The sequence below is a fragment of the Diorhabda carinulata genome, chromosome 5, assembly GCF_026250575.1.
Source record: "Diorhabda carinulata isolate Delta chromosome 5, icDioCari1.1, whole genome shotgun sequence".
Lineage (NCBI taxonomy): Eukaryota > Metazoa > Arthropoda > Insecta > Coleoptera > Chrysomelidae > Diorhabda > Diorhabda carinulata.
Genome location: NC_079464.1, coordinates 9,980,394 through 9,993,255, shown reverse-complemented (window position 1 = coordinate 9,993,255; position 12,862 = coordinate 9,980,394). Strand labels below are relative to the sequence as shown.

Genomic DNA, 12,862 nt, shown 5'->3' with positions numbered 1-12,862 from the left:
TTCACTCTGACTATAGTACTCGCTTTAAGACCTAGATGAGTTGCCAGTCTTCTAATAGACTAGCCATCTTTAAATTTGGCAAAAATGACAGCTTTCGGAATTTCGGTTAGCTGAGGAGGCATAAGTACACATTTACTTCAACTGAACTCAAATTCATTATTGAATTATCTGAGAGTGACATTAGGTAGGAAAGGTGGCATTTGACTTTTCAAAAGACCGACCACTTGTTTATATAGTTAGGAATGTTTTTAGTACAGGAACCGAGGGCGAAAAATATGGAACATGTTGAAAATTATTACACACTTTCTTGATAAGACTCATTGCATTGACGAAAAGCAAAAAAAAATTAGTTCAAAATAAAAAAATGCATTTTTTTCTTATACTTACCAAAACACCTGAAAAAAACTGCTTTTATAGAAGGAAAATTTCGTACAAAAATGATCTCCGGCCCTTGTTGTGTACAATTAGAGGGATTGCAGAAGTGCGGGAAAACAAACTAATAACTTTGTTGGAAATTATCGTAGAGACAAACATCAAAGAACTTTGTTTCTTAAGATCTCCACTTTATTTTCCAAAGTTTTCTTGAAAATAGAACTGGTTTTTTACTTACTTAACTTCTATGTCTATTTTCACTTCAAGTGCGAGACGTGGAGTAGTTTCTTCTTCCATCGAGTCTCCTAAATTTTTTTCCATTTCAATCGGACCATTGTGGTATTCACAGACCACACCATTTTCTGAAAATGTAGAAAAGACATATTTCATACATTTTGGTCTTGTAATCGGGGAACAAGGCAAATAGTGGGTTCCTCATATGAGGAAGTAGCCTGTCAATTGTATAGTGAATGCAATGGAAAAGAAGAAGTATGTTTCATGCAATTTCGTTGGTGGTATAGTGAGGACCCACAAACATTATTGACGATTGCTATTTTTTCTGACAAATTTTGAAGGTTATTCCAAAATCGAAAAGAGGATGGAGGTGGGCAAAAAATTTTCAGTTTAAAATGAAAAAATCCATTTTTGATTATACTGAAACTTTTAGAAAGCAAAACAAAATTATAAAATTTGCTACAAAAATGGTCACCGAGTCTTTGTGTACAATTAGTCGTTTTCTCACAAAAAACAATTGAAAGCTGGGATGTGTAATTGCAATTGCGGGATTTCTGAATTACGAGAAAACAAACTTCAATAACCTTATTGAAAATCATTGTGACAAAGTACATTGTGTTTCTCAAGATCTCCAGTTTATTTTCCAATCAAAGTTTTTTTAAACACTTCCGTAATCGAATCAAATCAAGAAGTATTTATTAATAACTATATGTTAAAGTTATAAAATCATAGACTGCGAAAGTTATAGGCTACCACTTTTATAAGATATTTATATTAATTACAATAAATATATTTATATTAAAATATAAAAAAATTGAAAAAAAACTGATATAATCTTATATATTTATTTTATTGTATATAATAAAGGATCAAATTTTAATAAAGCTTTTTACTAATTTACCAAGTACTGATTGTTATTATTAGAAGTTCAATAACATATATTCAATTATACAACATAATACAAAAGGTATAATTAAAATAAAACTAAGGAATTGTGAAGTGATAACTTATTTTTTTTTAAATAACACCATCTGAATGATGAACATCTCTACGACGGTCCTACTCTAATCATAAACGCAAATTAATAGAAATTTTTTTTCATCACTGATGTAATAGCTGCTATTTCACCACAGATATTCTCTTTTATGTTACTCGGATAATTAATGTAGACTTTCTGTTTGAGGAATCCCCACAAAAAAAGTCATGGAGCGTCACATTTCGACTACGATGGAACCATGGAGTATCACCTCTCTTTGAAATCAGTCGGCCTGGGAACATCTCTTTCACAACCATGATGGAGTTACTTAAAGTATGACGGCTAATTCCGTCTTGTTGGAACAGAGTTTTAGAATTCACTATTTTTGAAGTTTCAAATTCTAGAGTCGAAAAATCTTTCAACATAGCGTTCGGTATTGTCGTTTTGCCTCCGCGCATTTTCAAAGGAAAAAAGGCCAATAATTCTCCTGCCTAAGATTGCTACCTATACTGTCATTTTAAGACTGTGTAGTGGTTACAGGTTTGCGATTGGGATTCCACTGTTGTATTAACGACAATTTTTGCGGTTTAGAAATCCATTAGTAGGCAAATAGGCCTAATGAGAAAAAGATAATGTCAAAATTACGATAACTGTAAGATCTCCCCTTTCAAACAGACTGCATAACAATCTCAATATTGTCTTCAGTCCTAGATGTTCTAGGAGGACCTATTAGTCCCGTCAAATTAGACCAAAAAATAAGGGTAAAGCTACATAAATTCCCTCAAGCTTAAAATCAGTAAAATAAAATTCAAGTTTCCCATCATTCCCGTAAATAGAAAAAAATTATTCAAGGTCAAACGTTAAAAAATGTGTTTTTTGTGATTTGCAGAAAAACGGTACGTTTTATCATAAAAATACCTTAGGCAAAAATTGTAAATCATAAAAGTATCTACAAAAAACGTATCAATATGTACTTATATTCAGTATAGTCAATAGTTAATATAAATTATTAACAGTCGTTTAAATGTAAAAAAGTATATTACTAAAATCAATCTTCGCCGCATATCTACCTATTTGTTTTTGCATGAGGAATTGTGGCATTTTGATTTGCATTGAACTCTATGTTTGACGCAGTTAGGTTAGGTTAGTTATATTAACTATTGACTATATGGATATAAAACATATATAAAAACGTTGTTATTAAAAATTTATTCAAATAATGAGTGTTATACTACTTTGTTACCAAATTATTATTAATAAGCAGCATTATATTACGTGAGCTGACGTCTTTTAAATCTAAAATAATTTCATTCGGGTTCTGGTTCTATATCAGATCTTATGACATCAACACTTTAACCGTATTTGGCTCTTCAAAATTGGCGTCCCTGATGGTTCGTCCGCTTTCTCCCGCTCAGTAGCTGTCCAATAGTTTCCTGCCAATTGTTATTTGTAACCTTCAGTTGACTGTGCATATCATGTTTTATGGTATTGAGTGTGTTCATGCCCTTGGAGATCTATCAATAACGTATATGGGTACTATGAAAAAAAAAAAACCAAAAAATGGAAATACCTTCTGAATTCTTATCATCTCCAAACAGAAAAGTGGGGTCAACCCTATATGAATTTGTAGGCAATACAACTTTGCTTTCTGTTTTACCTAAAAATAATAATTCGGTAATATGGGTGTCTACAATGCACCACAATATTGAAACAGGGGACCGTAAAAACAAACCTGAAATGATTTATTACTACAATAAAACGCAAGTAGGGGTGAACTTGCTAGACACTTTCATCTTGTACCTTTCTTTTCGAGGTAATCCTCTTGTGACCTAACAATGAAGCTCATGAAGCCATATACGACCAGATGGTTGGAAATACCAAACCTACCACGTGACATCAGAGTTACCATACAAGCTTATATTGTTAAAGAAGATCCTCAAAACCCAGATGGCTGCATCTCAAGTGACAGAAAATGGAAAACTTGCTCCAATTGTCCAACATCAAAGGAGAGGAAGACAAATTATAAATCATGAAATTTGACTAACCAATATGCTTGGAATGCAGCAGGAAAGTGTTGATACCAATGTTAAAACACATTTGACTGTCGGTTATTCTGTAATAAAAATTGTTTTGAAAAAAAAAAAATAAAATAAACAAGTGATTTACAAAAATATAAGATCTGTTTTCTATTCCCATGTATACAAATTATTTACAAAACTATACAAAGACATCAAATTTAAGGACTGTAGTTCCAAATTGCATATAATAAACCATAATTTGAAATTAATCTTGGCATTCAAGTAAATATCTGACTTAAGTAATGGAAAATACTGCTTGTCTCAGAGACCGGATGATACTGTTAGTGATTGAAAATTCATGATACGGTTAAAGTGTTAAATATGAGAATGGGAAAACATTTAGAAGAAACAGGAAGTTCGTTAACAAAACAAATTTACATGTGAAAATTTCAAATTTTGTATGATGATGAAACATGGTAGCTTGTAAACGTGATAATAAAAGTACTAATGAATAAAACTTCCACTAAATAAATATAATTTTAATAAAACATATAAAATCAAGAAATTGAACAATAAAAAACGAAAAAAAAACTATGACTGTGTCAAGTTTCAGAAAAATTGACCGAAACCCAAATTCCAGAGGGGTTGAGCGGGATCCTTTCTAAAATAACTTACGAAGTGGCTTTAATTTTATTCTCGGCAATGTAGTTGAAAGAATCTCAAGCCAAATGTTGTACTTACGTTATTCAATGTTAAAGTACTGAACTCACTGGTTACATTACCACTACACTCACAATTACACTGTCCGAGACTGAGCTAACTTTCAGGCTCTGAAAACGATAACTTGGTTATGGAAAAGAGCGTCAGACAGCGTAATGTGAGTATTGGTGTGTAAACAGTGTATTCAATATGAATATCACCAAAGGTTCCAGAAATTCCAACTTAATTATTCGATGTATCAAATCCACCACCAAAGATTGATTCAGCTCCATTCAAATAAATTTACTTTATAGTGCCTTACTATAAGGAGTGGCCATCAATAAGGTTGATAAAATGTGATTGTAATTAATCAATTTTAATTGACGTGAATCTTACATAAATTATTTATTTTCAATTTTAAACATTTACAAAGCTGATAATATAATTCCTAAAATGTCTGTTTTTAAAAAAATTCACAACCTTAAGCGCTTTTCAACTTCATAATTTTTATAGGTAGCAAAGTGACCATTTCCTTGCATATTCCATACTCCATTGCAATCAATTCTTTAGCTTTCGGATGTTTTTCACAATAATCACTAATAAACTTATAATTTTCCAAGCTCATTTCTGTATTTTTCAGTTGAATTTGTTTATCAAGTGAAATGTATTTACTATACAATGCTGCTTTGTGGAAGTATGCTTGTAAAACGGGTTTTTCAACATCATCTGGAAATTTATCTGGTAATTTTTTGGATGCTTTATCCTCAAATGATTTTATGAAATTAGTGTAATGCAAAATGCCTTTATCAGCCAAGTTGTTGATCTTAGATAGACTCTGAGGAGTTGGACGGTCTGTAGACTCCCTCAATTTATCACATTTAATATCTAAAATATCCGCATAAGTTCTAGCTAACTCGAACCATACTTGTCGACAATATTGCAAATAATATTGTTCATTGACATTGTTAAGAACATGTTCTAGTAATTTTATTCGTCTTTTGTGTAATTTGGCCTGATTTTCAGGTTCATCTTCGAAAAATAGTAAATTCAGGTACAATTGCGTTTGATCCAACACTATATCAATGAAATCAGATGCTAAACTATCTAATGTATAGTACTCTTGAGCTTTGTCTGACCACTGCTGAGCATTCAAAAATACTTTTTTAGCATCAGGAAGGGTTAAAATGAACTGATCAGTTATTTGATTTTCATACTCCTCGATTGGTATTTTTTCGAATATCAAACTTTTCAAATCATATTGTGATAAATTACCATTAAATTGAATGTTTAAATCGGAAAAATCAGTAGATAATGAGCAATGAGTATTCAAATCATCAGTATGATTCAAAAGTCTATCTTTCGATTTTGAAAGTAATATCAATCCATATTTTGACCAACAACGAGCTACATCTGCACTTCTATGCCTGAACGTTTCTAGCATTGCGTTATGAACTTCAGTGGGTTCTGTTTGATTAAAGTCTAGTTTTTTCTTGTATTCATCCAAAATGAATGAACTGGCTGCAAGGTGATGTCGAGCTTGTTTAAAACAATTTTTTTCCATGAAAAATTGAGACAGTGTTGCTGCATTCAATGCCCAATCGATGGGATCATACTCACACATCTCCAATTGTCTTTTTAACGTAACGTGACAATATACAGCACTCCTTAAAGCATCCTTCAAAGCTCCATAAGCTTGCGCTAAATAATACAGCGTTAGTGTATGTATTTTTTCAAAATTTTTCACAGCTACGTCAGTATTATAAAAGTCAATGTTCGTTTTAAACAAATCTGCAATATCAATTGGAGACACACCTTTTCTTTTAAATTCTGCAAATAAAGATTCAGCTTTTTCCAAATAAGTCTTTGATTCTTCCGGTTCATTTTGGTATGACAAAATGCCAAAATTATTGTACATATTAAGAGTTACTAATATAAACTCTGGTTCTACGTGGTAAGATTCTATAACTTCTTTGCATTTCTCTAAATGTTTTCTTCCATTGGACGTTTCTTCTGTTTCAATTGCAATCATTCCCAAGTACAGATGAATTGTACCTAACATAGCTGAAACAGATAAAATTACATAAGTCAAAAATAATTAGAAATGATTATTCGATATTCTATGAAATAAATTCAGTCATGACGTCTGAAGTGGCAGAGGGAGAAATTATTTTTACTTTTGCAAATAGTTTGAAGAAAAAGATGAAGAAAACATGAACTCCTCCAGATATTAGAAGAAGTAACGATAGATCACACAAAAAAGATCAAAAAAAGTAAAGCGCCTGGATTAGATAACATACCAAATGAGTTATTGAAATACGGAGGACAACAACTAATGGTAGAACTTACAAAGCTTTCCAACACTATACTATCAACCAATGAAGTTCCTAACGAATGGAGGTATAACCCATATAAACACAACCATGAAAGTTTTTACGAAAATCATTGAAACAACATTAAATGAACAAGTAAACGCATCGGAAGAACAACAAGGATTCAGGAGAAATCGATCAACCATAAATGCCATCTTCACAATCAGACAAGTAGTTGAAAAAGCTATAGAATACGGCCAGCCCGCGTATATGAGCATCATAGATCTTACCAAAGCATTCGACGGGGTAAGGCTAAGCGACGTAGTAGACATCCTAAAAAGGAAATACGTTACGAAAACCATAATAGACATCATAAGACATTTAAACTATAACACATCCACTCACATATTAATTAACCAAAACCTGGCAGAGGAAATACGAACACCAACGGGTCAAGAATTCACTTACAGCAGCTCCTATATTCATTCTACGTAAAAGTTAAAACCTTTAACATTCAAGTATCCACTGCAAAAACTAAAACCATTGTCATCTCTAAAGAACCAATGAGGTGCAAACTCGCCCTAGAAAATAAAACCATAGAACAGGTAATGTAATTGACTATCTAGGCACACAAATCATCGCAGACCAGAACAGAATAAATGAAGTCAAAGGACAAGCAAACAAAACCAGCCGAATATCAGGCGCACTCCGGTATATTATCTGGAATAATACCAGTATGAACAAAAGGGCAAAAGTTAAAATATACAAAACCTGCGTTAAGACCCATATTGACATATGCTATAGAAACAAGGGTGGATAACAAAAGAACATTCGTACAACAGAAATGAAAATACTCAGAAACATATGCGGATACACAGTAAGAGACAGAAATAGAAACACAGACATAAGACACGAATGTGAGGTGGAAGATATAGTCAGATGGGGATGTAAACGTAGAAGAGCATGCAACCAACACACGTACAGGATGACCAGAGAAAGATTAACATTAGCAGACATGACGACCTTTAGGGAGACCTCCAAAAAGATAGATGGATTCATGGACATCAACATCTCAAGGATGACAGGTTGGAAACTACATGCCTAAGGCCTACAATACGTCGAATACAATAGTTTCCATAAAATAGTTTGGATTCTCAAACTTGAAATGAAAATGGACAAGTAGGGGCAGGAAAATATGGCCCAGAAACCAAGATCTCTAACCTAACGACTTCAGACCTATTTTCCAAGCGGAAACTGCGCACAACGTAATTACCACGATGCAAAATAGCAAAGAATCGCTTCAAGCACTTGACTCTTATAAAATTGAGTCAAAGCTAGTATAGCACTGCACCCAATCATGAAATTATTGAGAGCAAACAATGAAGTTAGTTTAATGTGGGTACCTGGCAACAACGGAGTGCAGAGCAACGAACAGACTAATCACCTGGCGAAGAAAGGCGGGACAACTCCTTTCATAGGACCACAATCTTTTATATGAGAGTTGCTACTTAAGTTTTGATATATGGCAACACTGATGAGAACATGTCAAATCTAACATTGCCATCATGAAGTTTGACATTTTAAATGGTGAACGTAGTCAGAACGTGTTGACGAATGCTATTTGAGTTGTTTATAGATATTGAAATATTCATCTTGATTAAAAAATGGAATTAAATCGCGAACATTATCATGCGATGATTCTATATGTCTTTCGAAGTGGATTAAACCAACAGTTGTGTGCCGATCAACTCGCTTCGACTTTTGGTGATGGAGCACCATGTCGAGCCACTGTGTTTAGTTGGTTTTGCGAATTCAATCGTGATTGCACTTTGTGAGAGAAATACCGTGAGATTGAGGCATACTTATGCATTAGTTCTACTCGATATATTCAATATTGCATGAACATTAGGCTGTTAAAAAGATTTGTTCGCGTTGGATAGCACATAATTTGACAATCGCTCAAAAATGCTCGTGTCGATTGGTGCGAAAAAATACTGAAAAAATTAATTCGCGGTACTTCAAATGACGTCTATAATATCGTAATGGATCTATGGATGGATTATGGACGGCGCTCACGCTTATGAGCACACCCCTTCCACCTCGCTGCTTCGGCGTCGCACCGAAATGCCTATTATTCAATTATTTATAAGTATAATGATCTGATACTTTTGATGTGCACTAAATATTGAAACAATACTAAATCCCAGTTGATAACGTAATAAATACGAAAGCCGACTACACTCTTGTTATAAATACTGAAACGGAAATATTTGGATTAAAAAAAAATTGAGGGTGGTATTCAACTCCTTATATATACACGTGAAGACATTAAAAACCACATAAAGACCGGCTATCACAAGTTTTGACAGCTGATTCTTACATATATTACAGTTAGATGCACTAAGTACACGTTAATAAAATCAATTAAGTGAAAAATTATAAGAAAATGATAAAAATTGACTAATATCTGATTTATTCCTTTGTATTCACTTAATCACCTATCTGCATTCCAAATTTGAACTCTCTAGGTCATCCGGAACTGGGTTATAGTTAAGATGTAAATAACCGTTTGTGATGTGTTTGTGAAATTTGGAGCACATATATATCTTAATATATGAGCCAAATTTGACATGTTTGTGTGGAATCACATACAGTGTGCTGCTCGCCAGTTCTGTTACTTGAACTTGGCTTGACAAGTTACGGCGTGTCTAGATCCTAAATTAAAACGAAATCGATCCATCAGAAGATTTGTAGACCAATATTCAGCATTTCCTATCCATACCTTAATTATAGTAATACTATGTAAACAATATATATTATATGTATACAATGCGGTCCATATATATGAAATAAATTCAGTTTTAGTGTTATAATGTTCTATACGAAAAAAAAACTGAAACAGGACGATTTTTATTCTTAAATTTATAGTTATATTTCCATTTTAACTTCCATAACGCAGTCTCCCGGTGACAGCATAAGTAATATTGACATAATAATTGGAACTATTATTAATAGAACAAGGAAAGACAATTTTGAGGAGTCAAAAAATGTTAAAATCCGTTCAGTCCACCCGGAGTAATTTATGTTTATTGAAATGATATCTCGTAATACAAAAAAGATATCTACATGCGGTTTTCGCTATTCTGTTGCTAATTTGCTCTACTTTTATAATCCTTAATTAAAACTGCATGTTTCCATTCAACATTTTTCAAGGATAGCTAGATTTAAAAAAATAAATAAATAGCGCCCTCTAGCGTACACGTTACTCATTAGGTAGAAAGGAGCTCTCTTCAAAAAGACTAAGTTTGCATAGATAGGTTAAGTAGAACTGGACTTACAGGCGTTTTTTCATAATAAAGTATCCGCTTCCCCCACCTCTTATTTGAAGAGAGAGTAAAACTTGTAAAATCAAATATACGCTGAATTTTTTGAAGAATAGGATAATCATAGTTTAAATGCATCTTAATTAGGCAAAATTTGTAAATTAGATATTCATTTTATAATTTTTGGTCCGCGCTCTGGCGGTGGACCTACAACTCTGTAAATAATTTCTAGGTTTGTCTCGAGGTCACTTTTGTTATAATTTTTTTTCCCGAAGCTCTACTATAAACGGTTCCCGAGATATGGCCGAGAGCCATTCTTATTGGGACACCCGGTACAATTGGATGATGGAGAGTACTGTCGTTTTACGCTACCAAATTGAAGTTTGACAAAAAATTGGTGTATAGGTTTTTATCTAATTGTTCTGTACAATTGATTGGTGAAGTCTGTTTTGTTAAATAACAACTTTCGGTATAACTGTTTGAATAATTTTTATAAACGATTGCAAATAACTCGAAAAAAGACGAGTATTTTTTTTTCAAGTTGTTTGGGTCTTAATGGGTTAAAGGGTTCATCTTTAAGTGGGATATACATAGGAACCCGCGGTTTTTTGATAAATTTTTCAAATGATAAGATTTTCTCTCTTGATAATTCAGCTTAAACTCAATAATTTACGAGTTGAGCCACTTGAATTATTAGAGGCTCGATCTACAATAGTAAACAAAAAAATTCCAAAAGAAAATTTTGAAAAAAACAAGTCGATTCTGCATTTTTGTACCCAATTTTTTCTCCTCTTGATTTTTTTAAACCTCAAAGTTTCTCAGCTGCGCAGCTTTTTTTGAAAATGGTCGTTTATAGGTAAAACGATCAAAAATTTGTCAAACAAAAAAAACGCCCAAATTTGCTATAGAATAAAATTTATGCTATTCGGGTACAGTTTCAAGGATATTCTATAAAGAATTTCTAGAAGCTATGCAATCGATTGAAAACATTAATAAAAGTCAAAAACGGCCATTTTCAAACGAGTGCACCGTGCTAAAACAATCGCAAAAATTTTTTCAAAAAAGCAAAATGAAGCATTATATGTCTATTTTAAAACACTGCATTGGAAAACCGATTATCATTTTTTTTTCACTGAAATATAAAACTTTTAGTGCGGCGAAAAATTTCGTGAGGTGTACCCAAACTTTTGGTCGAGAGTGTACCTGTATATATGTGAACTATATACTTATACAAACGACCTGTAGTGCTCAGTTAATCAAAAACTATGGGGTTGAAAATATTTAATACTAAAGAATATGCTCACAGAATTTTGGTAAATTCGGTGTATACACACTCGGACAAGCTTCCACGTGAAGAAAACCTAATTGAATATAATATGTAAAACTAAATTTATTATATTCTATTGAAGAAAAGATAACGGGATTTTTTATGTTCTGAACGAATCCGGACACAACAAAATTAAGAATTATAAAATAACATTAACATTCACTAACTATCATAGATTCCTGTATCTGATTATAATTATTGAGACAGACAATCGATTAAGCACAAAATAAATCACATACACATATTTGTAGAGTTCTCTAAATAAATAATCACTGAAATCACATAATCGATTGGTTTTTATTCACTTTTCATTCTTCAGAAAACTACTCAAAATGTAGACGTCTGAAGTCGTCGAGTGTAGAAAACGTAATGCCTGTATTTCCCACAGAGATCACTGTTCTCGTTCTTTGTTAACTTTCCGCGTGAAGTCTTTTATTTTGGTCAGTATTAAAAACGCGCCAAATTTTACAACTCGCAACATAGTCGCCTCACTTCCACTCGCAGTAATGTCCTTGTGCACTCACGCAGGTCCTTTGTCGGAGTGCGAGTGAGAGCGCGCGAAAACAATATCCTACACAAATCGTTGTGTTCCAACTATTTTTTAAAATTTTTCACTTTTAGCACAAATAGCACAAAGCTAGCACAATTCAACAATATTTTTTTTTCGAAATTCGAAAACGGCTGGGCTAACTTTTTTTTGAATTTCTCATCAGCTCATAAAACTTTCAATATTAAAAAAATTTTTGTTTCTTAGCACATGCAGCACAAACCTAGCACAATTCAACACAATTTTTATTTTTTTGAATTTCTAAAAAGGATGGGCTATCTTTACCCACATTGATAATATCTTCTTGTAAGCCAATAGAATGTGGAGGGCTCCAATCCCTATCACATTTATTTTCAGTTTTCATTTCCTGATCTATTATTTCATGGTTTACAATTATTTTTTTTTATTTCTAACAAAATTTTAATTGACTAGTTAGTGGAGATTCTGAACATGTAGGCTAGCTTCTAGGTTTCAAATTGGAACCATTTTGGTAAATTACTGATTATAAATGACAAAATATTATTACAAATATTTTTACCTGTTAATTTCTTGTGCAATGGATCTTCTGTGGTATGGGTTCTTAATAAATTCTCTAAATTAGCTCTCATACCAATTAAAATTTGTCTAGCCGAATACTTCGATAAGAATGGTTCAGATTCCGGATCCAGTTTACTATCTTCTTCCAATAATTTAATAACTTTGTCATATTTTTCCTGCAAATCAACATACGTTTCCTTTGTTATGGTCATTGTTAATTCCGATGCTCTTTAACTAATATTAAGTTTTATTTATTGTTATTGTTCAAAAATTAGACATATTCGAAATCGAGGTTATTTTTTATTGACAACTGTACTGTTGCCAATGTAACACAAAATGGTTAGCTTTGAGTCGAATTCTCGCCATTTGATATAAATGAACACAAATTATATTATCAGTTTATTCATCTGTTTTATGGAGAAAGATAAAATAATTATATAGCTCTTCTGCACAATAAGATCAGCAAAATTCCGGAATACTTAAATTCGACCAAAGATATTTGAAATGATTACGTACTTTG

The 12,862-nt window shown here is 32.5% G+C and overlaps 1 protein-coding gene across 1 annotated transcript; it reads right to left on the bottom strand.

Moving 5' to 3' along the window:
• Window positions 1–4,689: 4,689 nt before the first annotated feature.
• LOC130893954 (KIF-binding protein-like) lies at window positions 4,690–12,667 on the bottom strand. Its single transcript, XM_057800414.1, has 2 exons — window positions 12,344–12,667; window positions 4,690–6,360 (listed from the first exon to the last, which is right to left on the bottom strand). Exons 1-2 carry the CDS (start codon window positions 12,552–12,554, stop codon window positions 4,781–4,783), a joined length of 1,791 nt encoding a protein of 596 aa, XP_057656397.1. The 5' UTR covers window positions 12,555–12,667; the 3' UTR covers window positions 4,690–4,780.
• Window positions 12,668–12,862: the final 195 nt, after the last annotated feature.

Excerpts from the sequence above, each read along its gene's own strand:
- LOC130893954 (XM_057800414.1), bottom strand. The coding sequence starts at position 12,554 with ATGACCATAACAAAGGAAACGTATGTTGATTTGCAGGAAAAATATGAC. Across the intron at positions 6,361-12,343 it reads ATTGCACAAGAAATTAACAG|CTATGTTAGGTACAATTCAT; the intron begins GTAAAAATATTT and ends TATCTGTTTCAG.